Genomic DNA, 17048 nt, shown 5'->3' on the forward strand with positions numbered 1-17048 from the left:
GAACCAACTAGGATATTGGATATTAAGGCTGCTGATTACTATTTATTAGGCTTGGGTCTCTTTCCAATCAATTTACAATGCAGGTTACAAGGTCATTGAAAACACAATAGAATAGAAGGTTTTTTTAAAAAAAATCTTGGAACTAGTTCACCCTATATGTTTCTTTCGAACAAGGCTTACATACTAGAAATAACATTTTGGGAATAACAGCCGGGATGTTTGTGAGCACAAAGAAAGGCACAAAAGAGTTCTGTTTCTTTCACTTTCCCAGTCATACTTCAAAACTACAACCTTCCCTTCAGAAAGTTTGCATATATTATCCTACAATAACTGTTAACTTGGTCTTTGGTCTCCAAACATCCTGATCCTGATAGACAGTTTGTTCAATACTATATTTCACTCTCTGAATTCCTCTTAAGAATTCTCCCAGCTTTTTCAACCTTGTGCTGTTTTAGTTATCAAGCTTAACAGGACCTTTCCTTGTCTGCCCTGATCATGTGATATCCAAATATTTTATATCAAGTGAAAGAGGCCCAACATCTATTGAGACCAATAGGTTGGGAAAGATATTCTTATCCTAGGGTCAGGAGAATATATCGGAACCTTTTTAGGGGTCCAAGTAAATAGTGTCAATGAAATCACACCAATTCACATGCATGTCAATGTGGTAATGCAAGATTTATTTATTTTTATACATTTTTTTAAGAAGTAATTTTTCTTCAGCAAACTTTCTTCTTCTACAGCACAGAAATGTCCTGTATCTTTTACACAGGGGCGGGTTTCAAAACCCATCGCTACAATTCGCTCATGAGCGTGTGTGTGCACTTGCTTCCGATGCTTCTGCACATGTGCAGAAGCTTCTGTGCATGCGCAGAAGTGTCCAGGCAGAGCCTCCCACCGCTGCCGCTATTGGTTTGCCTAATCCGGGGCGAACTGGTAGCAACCCACCACTGCTTTTACAGCACACTTCACCAAAAGGGTCAACAATTTTATGCATCACCCCAGTTCTTTATTATTATAACTACATTATAGTTTTTTGGTACACAGATCAACTTTAAGAATACCCTGTCATTAGAAAATCAATCATTTTATATTTGATCACAATATTTTGGCTAGATTATTATTATTAAATCTATTTGCCACCTATCTTGCTACTCTAGGCAGCTCACAACCATAAAAAGTGTAGAATTAAAAAAGGAAGTTTAAACAAAGCAAAAGTAATAGAACAATCAATAGATAGCAAGAAAATAATCAAGAAAAATAAAAAAAATAAAAAATAAAATCAATATGACTAGTTAAAAAAACCATAGCAACTGGATGGATTTAACTGGTCAAAATAATTCAAAACGTAATGCTCCCTCTTATTGGTATTATTACGGTTATCATTATTATGTTGCTTTGAATGCACATTGAGAGCTTCTGTACGGGAGACATCCTAGTATGCCTAATCACACTTGGCTAAACAAAATATTCAATTCAATTCCATTCCTGGAAAAACTTCAGTACAAATATCTAGTTTGCTACTTTCATGATAAAAATTGTTATTGCCCATTAATATTAAATTTGATATTAAATTTTATTTGTTTAATGTTCTGTTATATGTATGTTGTTTTCTCAACTTTATTGTAAAAATATCTTGGAGGTTTTTAAACTGGGCAGCATACAAGTCTATGGGAATAAGATTTGTAGTTCAACCATCTCCCTGATGGCTTCCTAGTTGTGATGCATTTGAAGCTTTCCCAGTTGTGTTTTGTTATGTATTCTTCAAAAAACCTCTTTTTGGCATCTCTTTTCTACTTGCATCTCTTTGGTGGATGTGTTGTTTTTATTTTGTGAAGGAAAATTTTCCTTCTCTAATGGCTTCCTTGGCACTATTGCCACTGCTTATTAACTGCATTGATGAGCTGGTGGACTTGTTGAGACCTTTCCTGACCTGCAATATTCATCCTAGCTGAGTTTCTATTCGTGCAGTTTTGAGTAACCCCAGATGCAGTGGAGACATTTGACCTTTTTGGCTTTAATCTCATTTCTGAGAAGTTTCCTTTTCTGAAGTCAAAAGGAACTATTTTGGATTTACTTTGGCAATTTTCCACATAAATATACATTAAGTTTGATGAGGTTATGCTCATTCTTTCCAATTGATTCAACAACATTCCCATCTTACACAAGGTCAGAGGTGGGCAACCAGTAGGCCTCTAGGGCCTCTGATTTTGCCTTTGCTCTCCGTCACTTACTAGCCCCTTCCTGACTTACTGATACTGCAACTGATTTTCTGGAAAGCTGTTTTTGCAAGATCCAGTTTCCACAGAGTCCTATTCATACTGATACAAACAATGCTTTATTTACGTAGTAAGAATGTCCAATGATCAACATGTCTTGTTAAAGAAAACTGGCATCATAACAATGGCTGCAGCACTGCTAAATCAAAAGCTGACACAGAAGTGGAAAGGAACAGGAAATCTTTAAATTTCCCCCCTAGCAATCTAAACTATATTGGGATCAAAAGAGGACAGGCTTCCAATAACTTTAAAACATACAAACATTAAAAACCTTAATATGGCATTTTTGCTTTTCTGTGACCCTCACTCAATAAACCATATTAGAAAGACACACAATAACCAACTCAGATATGCACTCAGCTGGAATCAATAGTTTTTCGTCCAGGATACTACTATCAACTGCTCTTTGGAAAAGTTCCTAATAGTTTTAAAATATTTACTGTATATTTGTTTACAATACATTTTGGTGGGGTTTTTTTTGTTTTGGTATCCCATTAAAATACATACATAAACCAACATAACTTGAAAAGAAAAATGCTGTCTGTCTACCTTCCTCATTGAAACTGTGTGAACTGAATATATGGACACCCGATAGGCTGCCAGCATAGATTTGGGAATGGGACTGTAGCTTGAACAGAGATGTGCAAAAATAGCTAGCCTGCAAACCACTTCACTCTGTGTGTGCATTATGTATCGCCATGCTTATGCTTAGGAATGAATACAACCTCTGTCTTATCATAATAGCAATAGCACTTAGACTTATATACCACTTCATGGTGCTTTACAGCCCTCTCTATATTGTTTACAGCAGGGGTCTCCAACCTTGTCAACTTTAAGACTTGTGGACTTCAACTCCCAGAGTTTCTCAGCCAGCAAAGCTGGCTGAGGAATTCTGGGAGTTGAAGTCCACAAGTCTTAAAGTTGACAAGGTTGGAGACCCCTGGTTTACAGAGTCAGCATACTGTTCCCAACAATCTGGGTCCTCATTTTACCGACCTTGGAAGGATGGAAGGCTGAGTTAAACTTGAGCCATTTAGAATTGAACTCCTGGAGCTTGCACTAATGCATTCTAACCACTGTGCCATTATGGCTCTATCGGTAAGCACCATATGTTGGTCTTAAAATAAGCAAGTTTCCTATGCAGCACTGGGATGTTATGTCCAATGTCACCTTCTCTATGGCTAGTTATGTTTCTGCTATTTCAGGATACAGTAAGCTATATATGACATTTGACATGTATTTGATTTTTTTAATCTATAACTGGCAAGAGGCAAATGAGGATTATGCTATGGGAAGAAGATAAAGAAGCATGGAAGTCAAACACATTGCGCTCTTTGTGATCCTTGTGTAGGTGAGAGAGACCACATACCCTATATAATTTCATTACTCTTTTGCTTAATCTTTGCATTTAATTAGCTTTTCAGATTCACAGAATCATTTTGAAGATGAAGCTTATAATCATTGTATGAAAATTACAAAATACATTTCCAAGAATCAAGTTTCCATCACCAATACAAACATACAAGCAATACAAACATATGCCTGTATTAGATGTTCTGTTTACAAAATGTTATTTTTAAGTTGGGAAAAAAATCAGCATCTTTATTTTAATGAATACAGTTCATTGCCTGCAGCCCAAACTAAACAGGATAACATTTATCTAAGCAAGGAATGCTTGATACAAACCCATTTCAACTGGTACGCCAGATAGCCGATAAAAATTTAGTATGCTGAATTTAGAGTTAGCTGTCTAGGTCTAGAAGAGATTGCTGTCAGCAATACAAATGGGTACAGCAAGATATTTTGCTAATTTTCTCTCAATTGCCAACCACCTTCAACTACTTCCTCACATAGTTTAGAGTTGTTAAAACTTCCAAAATATTGAGTGAGAGGACACAGATTCCTACAACAGAAAAGGAAAAATTGCTTTTGAAAATACGATCCATCCGCTGACCGTATTTTCCACTTGGAAAATATTATTTGTCTTTTACAAATAACAACAGAAATGAACTTCTTAAAAAGATGTAATTCTCCCCAAATTGGCTATCTGGTGTACCAGTTTAATTTGCATTTATACTTCTGTTAGTTAGGCTCAGAGCTACTTGAGAAGTAAAAGGGGAGACAAGCAAAGCCTTTTCATGCAGCATTAAAGATTTAGAGAAAAAGTAGAACACACTATGGGTGCATGTATACATATACCTTTGCCAGTCAAGAGTAGGCTGTTACTCATCCCCAAAGACAGTTTAAAAATGAGACAAAGTGCTTCAGCTGGTTATTAACATTTAAAAGATAAAACCAATGGGCTAATATTCTGGAGCCTTTGCGTTCTTATCCTCAGCAGTCTCTCTCCCCTACCATCTCAAAATACATGATTATTATGCTGTCTGATCATAGCATACCACTTCTTCCTAGTAGCTAGGCATATAAAATGTCAGCAGAAGCTAAGCAACTTTCACAAGTGTCATTTACAAGAGATTATGTTATACTCCCTGTGCAAATCATATCTCATTTTCATGCCCTTCCCTAAGAGGCTTAGGCCAGTAAGTATGCACGAATGTAGCAATAGCACTTAAGACTTATATACTGCCCCATAGTGTTTTACAACTTTAAATTGGGCAGTTTACAATGTCAGAATATTCCCCAATGTTGCTAGTTTTCTCGTGTTCTTTTTGTCTTCTTTACTCCTCTGTGCAAATGCGATGAATAATCCCCTTTTCAAGTGATCCGTCTTACTTACTAGTAAGGGCGTATATCATACACAGGTGATTTACATATGTAAGACACATCTATATTTCAAATGTGGCACTAAATAAAGTAGGCACTTTCATCTGTTGACATAATTCCTCCCAATGAGGTAGAATACATTCTATAATCCAATAAAGGCAAAGATTGTGATGATAGCTAAAACACCACCACTGATTTAAATGGAACTTGTATTTTTTCTTATCTACACCTTCATGAAGCCAACATTTCCACACATTGTTCAATGTAAAACACAAATCTCTTGTCCTTACATATATCAGTTATGCCTTCTAATACATTATTCCACAACCCATTGCAATATTTCAGATGTCAAATGTAATAGAACGTTGCAGAAACTAATGTTCTGTTAATTGAGAATACTGGCAATTATATTTAATGCTGAGGCTCGAACATAGAGTGTTGTATAAGGATAAAAGGGCTGCAATTGCAGGACTGTAATAAAGACTGGGAATCCCTCTTTGGGATTTAAGAGAAAGTTCTGAATTTGGAGTAGATCTTTTGCTGGATCTCTACTCCCTGCCGTCTTAGAAAGATCTCTGGCATTGGGAAAGGAGAAAAAGGATAAAATTGGGAACTTGGCAGGCTCTGTATATATATGAGCCAAAACTTTCTCTGTCCTCAAGTAAACCCCTGATGGAGAAAATTTAGAATTCAGAAGCTCCTAAAAAAAAACCACCCAAATCCTACAATATTAGTTCTAATGGGCAGGATAAAGAAACCTGGAAGAATGCAATAAAACTGGTGCTTCTGAATGACAGTTATCTTGTTGTTCAACACTGTGGACCTCAAACTATAATAGGATTGCCCTGTTAGGAAATCTACCACACTACTAACAAATATATATGCATGCACGCATACATACAGTATCTCATTTGAACAGCAAGGGATAAAAAATCTGCTTTATCTCTCCAGTTACCCAATCACTGAGTATTTACTTAGTCTAAATAATAAGATAATCTTTTCAAGGACTGATTGTTACTCTCAGTGCTAACATGAAAGTGCTGCAGAGTATTTGAACATTATTGAATATGCTCAAGCTTATCACTTCGATAAACAGAATTATAAAACCCTCCTAGATATTTGATAAGCTGATATACTGGATCTCAACCTGTGGTCCGCGAACCCCTGAGAGGCCACAATGTCATCATAGGTGGTCCAGAAGGCTTAAAGAAATGTGATGATTTAAATCTTGAGTTAAGTCTTGGGGGTCTTAAGGTTGAGAACCACTGGGCTAATACAAAAGCAGGCAAGTTTGTTTCTTCATTTAAAAGGGAGTGTGGAAGTGCATAAACTCTTATTTCAGTGATTGGGAAAACAAGTAAGTGTTGTTATGGTATATTGATTATGATATGGTATATACTGATTCGTAATAGTCCAGCCATTTATATTGCACAATAATTAAAAATTACTGTAATTTGGTGCCTTGTTTTCAAACTTGCAATGAACAAATAATCTGCAACCCACAAAGAAGTGAAACCATATTTAGCTTTCTGAGAAGAAATCAGGTAGGCAACAGTCACTCAATTCCTGGAATTTCAATACTCTTGGGCAATGCACTTTGCAATAGTGTTTAACTGGATATTTGAAGTTCCTTCATATATGGTACCTGAAACAAACCATCAGGGGAAAAAATGAATCAAAGGAGGCATACAAAAACTGATTAAAACACTTTCAGCTTTACTTTTCTAGGCCACAATGTAAATGTAAGGGAGGCAATCAACTGTTGTTAGTCCTTTGTATAGTCCGGACACGAAGCACAACCACGAATACAAATTCTAACTTTATTATAAGCTTACATTAACATAATTTTGCAAGACTGAAAATATTTCTCCTCTATGTTCCGTTTACTTCCTGGAAAACTAGGGAGGGTGCCTTCTGACTTCCCATATTCCCTCATGATTCTGAGAATCTAGTCAGCTCCTCCTCCTATCTCTCATTGTTATGCCCACAGGCTATTACATTGATATAGATGAATTTGCTATATTTAGTTCAATGACAACCTGTATAAATGACAGTTCAGTGGAGTCAGGGATGTATTAATCAGTACTGATTAATAATATTTAATCATTTACTGATGAAATAATGATTGCATTTATATAGTGTTCTAAAGCATAACATGATTTATTTGATTTTGATTAACTGTGTATCAGCTCAGCCATAAGCCACGTTTTATAGCATTATGTGTGCACAAAACCATCATGGCTTATTTAACAAAGATAATTAAATGAAAGGAAGAAATATAGATACATTGTGTGTGAAATTAGGAAAAGAGAGAATGTAATTGAAAGGAAGGAAAGTGGTATACACAGAATTGATGAGAATATTCAGAGAAGTGAGAGGATAAATAAATGAAAAAGCTAAAATGGATATAATAAGAGTATTTGATATGTTCACTACCTTGAGTTACTTATAAATTAATAAAGGCAGGATAAAAATCTAATGAATAAATCTAATGAATAATAAAATATATACACATGGATACAAATGAAAGTTACTGTAAACTTTAACTGCTCCTCCTCTAAGAAAATTAGGCAGAAAAAATGTATCAGCGTTCATTACCATATTTTCAACTCATCTAAGCCAACCATCCCATTTTAAAGGAAAATTACTAAGGAAAAAGACAAGAAAAACTCCTTGTCAGATAAATGAAGAATTTGTCTCTGAATATCTATCAGAAAACTCTTAAAATTGATGCTTTTTAACAGCTCTGCAATAATAAAATTCTGAATTCAATGCAATGCAACATAGAAATGCATCATATATAACTTACCAATCTTGCAGTCCCTGTAATATTTTTCAACTGGATAATCTTTTGTGAAACCAACTCCACCCATCCATTCAATACATTTACTTGTTGTTAGAGCTGCAACCTTTAAGATATACAATTAGCCTGTTATGAGGGTTATGAACTGTTTGGTTTCTACTATTAACCACTCTTCTAATAAATATACTACAAAAGATATAAAATATTAATCAAATAAAGCCATGTTAAACAAATGATGCATAATTAAAGAGCTCTAAAGCTTATGGATCTCAAGTGGAAAACTATAATTCTTTTGACCATAGCAGTTTATTTTGAAATATAATTTGCCAGGATCTGATAAAGAACTTTGATATTCATATGACAAAAAAATTAAATGGGGATGTTTAAACCAAACCAAACTAACCCTCTGAGCTCATGGCAGCCTGCATTTGAATTTTATTTCAGAGATATCGAATCTGTATAGGATTGGATTTACAGCCTTCAATAAGATAAAATTTGTGGAGATAACACACTCTAATTTGTTCGTATTTAATTTCTTACTTTAAGAAGGTCTATTAGCCATTGAAAGCCAGTTTGGTGTAGTAGTTAAGGCATGAAGCTAAAAATTGTGAGTTCTAATCTTGCTTTTCGCTCAAAGCCAGTGAGCTAGTCACTTTTTTTCAGCCCTAAGAAGAAAGCAATATAAATCACTTCCCAAAAAAAACTTGCCAGAAAAACTGCAGGGAGTGGTCCAAAGCACCAAAAATATCTGCAAAAAAACAAAACTCCACTCACAAGTCCTTTGGGACTGGAGCAGCATATACCTGTACTGTAAGCCCTAGTTAGCAAATAAACATACACATAATCAAAATGTATAATATAATTTCTCTCTTTTAAAGTAGGAAATAATTAATTCTCTTTTTTTAAAATAATCCTATAAAATATATTTAAGGTTTCCGTTTTTGTTTCTTTTGCCCTCCCCTCTACATAGCTGACTGAAGCAAAGAGATTTGAGACCTGAAAGAAACAATAATTCCCCTTCAGTTCTGCTTAAAATTTAAACAGAAACAAATAGAGATCTTACCTCTGCCGTGTAATATTTGGCCATGCTTGCTTGTTTTATAAATGGCTTCCCAGTTTCTGCAAATCGGGCTGCATTGTAGGTCAGCAACCTTGCAGCTTCAATCTGAATGGCCACTTGAGCAATCTGATGTTGCAGTCCCTTAGAAATAAAACTTATATTGAAACATTGCCCTCAGGAAAAAATTAACTCTCCTTTCACGGCCATCAACAATACATGGAGTTCTCAATCTTATAGTAGCATCCTTGAAATTCTTAAGCAATCCTTTACCCAGTTATAAATCTAATTGGGTTTGAAAGTGCTTAGTCATGACTGAGTGTGTAAAGATCAGTGACTAGAATGGCCAAAATTGAATTAAAAACTAGACAAAGAAGGGGAAACCATTGCTGTCAGGGTCGTTCATCAAAACTGGTTACATACAACATTATATATAATATGTCTTACAACTGCTACCTGACAATGCAGATGGATTCTGTAACAATTTTGTCATGACATATGAAATAATAAAAGGCAAACTATTTTTTTTCTGGAACAGTAGTGACATTTTAGATATGTTGTTCAATTGAATATGTTGTGGTTATTATACATGGACTATCAATGTATTAGCTGCAATAGAATAATAACAGTACGGTATGGCTCATGGCTCATAATGTTTCTCTCTACCGGCCATAATTATTTATATTTTAAGTGTATTACCTATTTTCACAGAACACATCAATACCTGAAAATCAAAAATGCTTTTTCCAAACTGGGTTCTTTCCATTGTATATGGGATAGTATGATCAAAACACCCCTGTGCTAATCCCAGCATCTGTGTGTAGATAAACAAGCATTAAAATTATTGCAAAGCACCTTAATTTACATAGCAACTTAATTTCATAGCAACTATTGCAATAGGTTTATCACTAAATAGCGGTTCCTGAAGGGCTGGTAATTTAATCCTAGATTTGTTCATTCTAAAATAGGGCTGGCATGTTATCCTAACAGTAAGCTAACATGATCCAGGGCCAGGAAACATGGAAACTTTAATCCACAAACACTGGAAGCCATAAAATGCCTTCCGTTAAAAAAAAAAAGTTATTGAGGTGCAGAAATCCATATTATCATTGTCTTATTCTCACTAGGAAAATACTGCAGCAAAGAACGGATTACAGAGTTATTTGCTTTACTCCAAAGATTTGGATCAGTATTTTTAAAGGGAGGTCCTTCTGCAAAACAAAAGAAATTTATCTGCCAAATATGGGATTTCACAAAGAGACACAAATGTGGTGTAAGAATAATTAGCTGTCTTTCTTCAGGAAAAAGTTACAAGCCTTCAAATGGATTTTACAGAACCGCTTATATACATATAGGAATTTCTACAATTGTCTTAGCAGAGAAACTATTCTATTCAATGTAATTTTGAGGGAGCTGTCATATCTAATCATTTATCCTCCATACAAAGAGTAACTATAATATTTATATTAACATTAGCTGTGATTCAAAAAATTAGGCAGCTAATTTCATGCCCCCAAAGCTAATTCCATGCCCTCAAAGAAGCAATTACTTAAGTTGATTAAAAAAATAGTTCCCTTCTTTTCTGATGATTATATACTATATGCAAAGGAGAGTCATGATATAACTTTAGAGAAATCTACAGTTGTACTTATGACAGCTGTAAAGGTCAGAAGTCACATCTGTATATCAATTTTTTCTTTTCTAATTTTCTATTTTTTTTTCTTTTTGCATCTCGGCTTTCTCTTTTTCTCCCAATTTCCCCTTCTTCTATTTTAGTTCTATTTTTCCCTCTATTTTAGTTTGTACTAATTTTTTCTGTTTCTAAAACTTTCAATAAAATTATATTAAAATAAAAAGAGTTCCTTTTGTTCCATAATGTGCCATTTTTTTGAAACAGATGGCATGTTCAAAGGTAGATTGCAGTATGTGACAATTGCCTGTAATTCAAAGGAGAAAAAAAAGGCAAAAAATTCAAGCTCATGTTTTTGAGCATGCCTAAAATTATTCTTTGTACTATTTGGTATGGTCAACACTTTTATCCCTAAGTATGCATTTCTTTGGAATCAACTGTCAGAACTGTTTCTAATCTGTTACTGCTCTCATTCCTGCTTAACTGACTTTCTCATGCATCTAAGCTCTCTCTGCATGTTGTTATTGAGCTTCTGTTTCAGCTTAATATTGCAGGGGCAATTGTTCTCAAAATCAAAGGGGAACTCAAGAGTTAAAGTTCCTCTTTTATTGTGATTTGCCCATCAAGGGCAGTTATTTTCAAGTATATTCACCTGTGCAGCTATGCCAATTCTTCCTGTATTCAGCATTCCAATAGCATACTTATAGCCCTGACCAACCTGTCCCATTACGTTGCTTTCAGGAACCTAGAAATACAAAAACAAACAAAAGAAAACAAAGCATAATCAGTATCAACTCCTTTATTGGTGTTGTCCTTTCCAAAAGTCAAGAGGCCATTATTATGGCACTGCATTCAAAAACAGTTCTGGGAAAATCAAGTTTTATTTTTTTTTAATACACATTTTAAAATTGAAGAAATTTAAAGCAGAGCAGAAAACAAAAATGGTGCAGCTTTTGATATTCAGAAATTAAGTTTGGGTCACTTATAAATTATGGCTATATGCCTTTCAGTTGATAATATGGATTGATAAGATATTTAACACATTAGGCTATCACTCATCTATACAAAATGCAAACCTGAGATACATCATTCTCTTTCCAAATTCATAGGCTTCTATAACTTTAGCCTGCTGGCTTACCTCATAGAATTTCAAACTCAGAACCAAATGCAACACTGCTTTAAAAGTTTTATTCTACCTTCACATTTTCAAATGTTACAGGACATGTAGATGCTGCTCTGATTCCCAGCTTATCTTCTTTCTTTCCTACATGTAGGCCATCTGAATTACGATCTACTATGAAACATGTAATTCCTTTATAGCCCTAAGGGAGAAAAAAGGCAAATACAGTAATACATTAACCATGTTGGTGAGTATATACCACATAAATATATTCGAACCCTTGCAAAATAATTCATTCTCAAAGTTCCATTCAAATAAGTGGGTCTTTCTTTAGGCATCCGTAACTGGAGATTACTTTTTTCCTACATAGGTGATCCAACTGCATTTCCTGCCATAGCATTGCATTTTGTATCAAGACTTGCACAGATTCTCTATGCCAGAGCACCCAGGTTAATATACCGTGTTTTTTGGAGTATAAGATGCACCAGACCATAAAATGCACCTAGATTTTAGAGGAGGAAAACAAGGAAAAAAATATTCTTAACCAAATGTTGTAGTAATATAATATCTAATAAAATACCAGTATAGCAGAATAATTTTTACAGGCGCTAACCTTAACCCTAACCCTAACCCTTGACAAACAGGTACTAACCCTAACCCAGAGGTCTTCAAACTTGACAGCTTTAAGACTTGTGGACTTCAACGCCCAGAATTCCTTCTCCAGTCATGTTAGCTCAGGAATTCTGACTCAGCCTTCCATCCTTCCAAGGTGAGTCAAATTAGGACTCAAACTGTTGGGGGCCATATGCTACTCTGTAAAACACTTAGAGAGGGCTGCAAAGCACTGTGAAGCAGTATATAAATCTAAGTGCTATTGCTATTGCTATCTCTCGTGAGATTTGGCACTTGTATGAAACTTCAGCTGTATTAAAAATGTGTGTTACTTTACAGCATAAGATTCTGCAACATACTCCTTGATAAATGATTATTAGCCTCTGCTTTGAAGCAAACGTTTTGAGAGCAAGATACCTTCAAAACATTGAAGCAAAGCAAAGAAAAGCAGGATTTTGTTTGCACTGCAATTGGATCACCTCTGCTTCCAAAGACAGTCCCTTCTTGAATAATCTTTTAGGCCACCTGAAAGTGGTCAAAACTTCAATCTTTATCGTGGTCACAAAGTGTGGTCACCTTATTTCCAAGCACAGGAGGCTTTGCTGGTGTGAATAAACAGGTCTCCTCAAATGAAGGGAAAAAAACCCTCTAGAGCAGATCACATTTTCTGCCCCTATTTGTCTGCTGAAGTTTCCAAGCAGAGGAAAATACTCTATAAGCTGAAGATTTATGTGAAAATGTCGATTAGAAAAAGCGAGATGAAAGCTTGACTATACTTTTAACCTTAGTATAACAATACATGCACAATCACATTGCAATGATTTTAACTACTTACTGCTGAAAGGTTTGCATTTGCCATCACCAAAAACACCCCTGCTTGTTCTGCAAAGCTAATCCACATCTTTGATCCATTGATGATGTAATAATCCCCTTGCTTTTCAGCACGAGTCTTCATGGAGAAGGCATCACTGCCAGCTCCTGGTTCAGAAATGCAGATAGCGCCCATCTACCATTTAACATAGAATTCAGAGGTCAGCTAATTCCACTGGACACTGAAAATGTAGGTTTGGCAAGGCAATCAGAGAAAACTTTCCTTTTATGGTATTGGCCTTGAAAGAAGTCAAGACAATTAAAAAAAAATACTTGGTTACTACTGTATTGGCACAATTAGCCATTGATATAATGATAAAGGCAGGTAGTCAATCAAGAGACATTTGAAGAGTTTTCTCTTTACAATAGTTTTGAAAGATATGCTATTTAAATGTAATTAGCCATGCTGCATTTTCTATTTCACATATATATTTACTGCATATTTGATCACTTCAAAGATATTAATTTAAAATGTGTGTAAAGATGCTCCCTCATTATATTTTTAAATATTTTTTTTTTTAATTTATTAATGTTTGGTTTTTTTATGGTTTATTTTTTATTGCATGCCACTCAGAGTCATGTTCATGAGGTGGACAGCTATATAAGTGTGATAAATAAATGAAAATGAAATATTAAATAATTTAATAAAATTTAAACTTTAAAAGTAACATTTCAGACTTTATAGCTTTTATCTTAAACCACTAGAATGATATTGGTTTTCTAGTCAGTAAACTACACTATAATTTTGAACTGCAAAATTTACAAGAATCTAAGACAGCAAAAGCTCTAAGTAAGAGATTATGTTATAAAACACAGAGATTTAATAAATCAATAGCAACTCTACATATAGTAGGTAGTCCTCGACTTACAACCATTCATGTAGTGACAATTTAAAGTTAAAATAACACTGAAAAAAGTGACTTAAAACAGATCCTCACACTTAGGAACATCACAGCATTCCTCACAATCACGATTAAAATTCAGACAATAGACAATCTGCAAGTATTTATGACAGTTGCAATGTATGCGGGTCAGTAATCAACATTTGCAACCTTTCCAGCTGGCCTCCAACAAGCAAAGTGAATGGAGAAAAAGCTAGATTCACTTAAACTGCAGTGATGTGTTTAATGACCATGGCATGGGTGCGATTTACTTAAGCAACAGAAACACCTTGCTTAGCAACAGAAATTCTGGTTCTAATTGTGGTCCTAAGTCAAGGACTACCTGTACAATTCCAATTGGGAGTATGTTAATGTTAACTTGATCATCAATCATCACAGTGTTTCAATGTAAACTTAATGGGGATTGGGATCTTAATTTCATAGTAGTATTACTCATCTAGTAGTGATAGTAAATGACACTACTGCAAACTTTGTAAATCTGTTTTAATTTAGTCATTGTGTTTTACCTACCATGTCTTTTGCCAGCCTGGGCAAATAGGTTCTCTTTTGTTCTTCTGTGCCATATGTTGTAAACATTTTATTAGTGAAAGTATTTTGGAGTTCGCACGCAAGTGATACAGATGGGTCAACTTTGGCTAACTCCTCAACTACCAGAATGGTAGAAAAGAAAGAAGATTCTGTTCCTCCATATTTTGCTTCAAGCTCAATACCCATTAACTAAGAAAAAAAAAGAATAAGTTTTTGTTATGGAGAAGAAAAGTGTACAAGTTGAGATTTACATCCCAATATAAAAATTTCCAGTCAAAGCAAGAGCTACTGACATACAATTGAATTTCCAAATAATTCCAAGTTAGGGGTAATTACTTGGGTTTAAATCTAGAAAGTCAATGGAATATTGGGCAGCAGACCTTGAAATCAATGATACATAAACCACACTGTGAGATCTTTATTCTTACTAAAGAATAATCAAAATGCTTGTTGCATAATACTACACATGTATCTTTCCCAATCTGTTTCCACTGAAACAATTTGCTAAATTGTCTCTCCTTTAAGTAGAAGATAAAGAGTAAAATCTACAGGAAAAAATGAATGGAAACCAGTATTCTGTTCCAACGTTCACTCGGCAATGATCATAATTCATTTTTAGATTATACTACTCTAGAACAGACTATGGTATTGGAGCTAACAACCAAACAATATACTGTACGTGCATGGAGCTTATACTGTATAAAATCTAATTAAAATTGAAAAAGAAGCTTAAGTCATTTTTAAGCATAAAAAATCATGTACAAACCCCTTGTTGAAATAGTCCTTGGAGTAAAGAATCATCCAATTTTGCATCAGCATCCATTTTTTGTACTAATGGAACAACTTGTTCTTGAGCAAATTTTTTTACTAGACAAAAGAAACAAGGATATAAAGGAACCAAGCTTTAATATATTTATATACATATTTAAACAACAGACTAACTGACTGCCAATACACTGCACAAACCTCCAAGCTGACGGATACAAGCAACAATATATTGGCTTGTAAAGTAGTCTCTAATTTAAAGATCCTAGCTTGTAAAGAACAATGCTAGAAGAACTGAATGTGTTGCACTCATATTATTAGCATACCTTTAATATAAACAACCCAGTGTTATGTCTTTCAGATTTGTACAGAATACTATTTGTACAATGCTCAGCCAGGAGAAATATTTCACAAATGAACCCATTTACAAACTATTATAATTACTGGATTTGGGGTATTTCTCTATTAGGTACTTATATAAATCTTTTAAAATCAAACTTCCATCACTGAGTTTCTGCAAACCTGATCTTGTTACTGTTATATTAGCACAGTAACGTTGAATGATTCTAGAATTTGTTTAAATCACTAGTGAGGATCCTGCTAAATTTATAGAAGATTTTGCTGAAAGAATTTGAATTCTTTCTGTTTAATTACACTGGACACATTACCTGATTGTTTAATCATTAACTCTTCTTCTGTAAATGTCTGAAGTGGAGCACAAGTTAATCCTTCTTTGACTATATGTGGTAAAGCTTCTGATTTGAAAGATTTAGAGAGACAATGATTTATGCAGAGAGGCATATTCCATCTTGGCTATGGGCAAAAATATTTTAATATAAAGAAGAAAAAGAAAATAGTCAGAGATAAGATTAGATTCAGCAAATAATGACATTTCATATAAAATCTGCAGTTCTATTTTGTTCTACATGGCTGTGCTACAGAATATAGTTTATATAATCCTTAAAAATATGGACAATATTACATTATTTTAAAAGGTGCTAAAAATATCTCGATTTACAATGGCTGTATATTTTCTCTTGTGCCTTTTACTTTGTTCTCAATTTGACTATCTTGCTTAGGTCTATGAAAATGTATTAGAGTTGCTCATTGAACAGGATGAACACAAGGTTCATTTAATGTGCATATTGTAACATGTAAACACAACATTATTTTTAAAATGAGATTTATAACAAAATCTTGAGCCTCTTTAGTCAGAGTTAGGGCTGCATGCAGTAGGGCTCGGTCTTAAGCACAATTCTGTTAAGGGTTCACTTTTGCAATCCTAATTTCCTGGCCTCGTTCCCACGACAAAAAGACACGTCTCGATTAGTGTCCTGGGACCAGCAACATCCCTCGCCAATCACCTAGTTATTTGAACATTTGGATGTGCCAGGCACCAAGCGCGAGCGAGACCCTTGGCCATGTTCAACTTGCGCTCTGCCACGGCGCCATCCAGGGCGCCAGTTCTTCGCCCTTACAAGCTTTACAGCCCTTACTTTCCTGCAGCATCTCAGCAAAGCCAAAGCTCCCGCGGGTGCCATCGTTGACGTCTAAAGCAATCTCACTCCTGGCTTTCCCCAATTCGCCTTCTAGGTTCTGCCCCACCTCTCAGCCGCGCAAGGTTAGATAAACACAGATTTGCATGTGGACCTCAAAGAGATAAGAGATGATGCCATTTTTTTTCTCTTCACTTCTGGTTCCCGTTGGAATCCAGCAACTGCGGGGCTGGCCACTCATTTCATCCTTTCCAAAGGAAAC

The 17048-nt window shown here is 34.9% G+C and overlaps 1 protein-coding gene across 1 annotated transcript; it reads right to left on the minus strand.

Annotated features, from left to right (window-relative positions):
* Window positions 1-3203: 3203 nt before the first annotated feature.
* ACADSB (acyl-CoA dehydrogenase short/branched chain) lies at window positions 3204-16941 on the minus strand. Its single transcript, XM_058189504.1, has 11 exons — window positions 16787-16941; window positions 15959-16103; window positions 15292-15392; window positions 14508-14714; window positions 13061-13231; window positions 11690-11815; window positions 11146-11238; window positions 9588-9677; window positions 8870-9007; window positions 7813-7912; window positions 3204-6648 (listed from the first exon to the last, which is right to left on the minus strand). The coding sequence occupies exons 1-11, from the start codon at window positions 16829-16831 to the stop codon at window positions 6578-6580; spliced, it is 1287 nt and encodes a 428-aa protein (XP_058045487.1). The 5' UTR covers window positions 16832-16941; the 3' UTR covers window positions 3204-6577.
* Window positions 16942-17048: the final 107 nt, after the last annotated feature.

This window comes from Ahaetulla prasina, chromosome 6 (genome assembly GCF_028640845.1).
Source record: "Ahaetulla prasina isolate Xishuangbanna chromosome 6, ASM2864084v1, whole genome shotgun sequence".
Classification (NCBI taxonomy): Eukaryota; Metazoa; Chordata; class Lepidosauria; order Squamata; family Colubridae; genus Ahaetulla; species Ahaetulla prasina.

Bases quoted from the DNA above. Each gene is read 5' to 3' on its own strand.
- ACADSB (XM_058189504.1), bottom strand. From the start codon at position 16,831: ATGGCACCCGCGGGAGCTTTGGCTTTGCTGAGATGCTGCAGGAAA. The intron at 13,232-14,507 runs GTAGGTAAAACA...GTTAAATGGTAG, and splicing joins CCAGGCTGGCAAAAGACATG to ATGGGCGCTATCTGCATTTC. The intron at 11,816-13,060 runs GTAAGTAGTTAA...TTTCTCCCTTAG, and splicing joins CAAATGCAAACCTTTCAGCA to GGCTATAAAGGAATTACATG.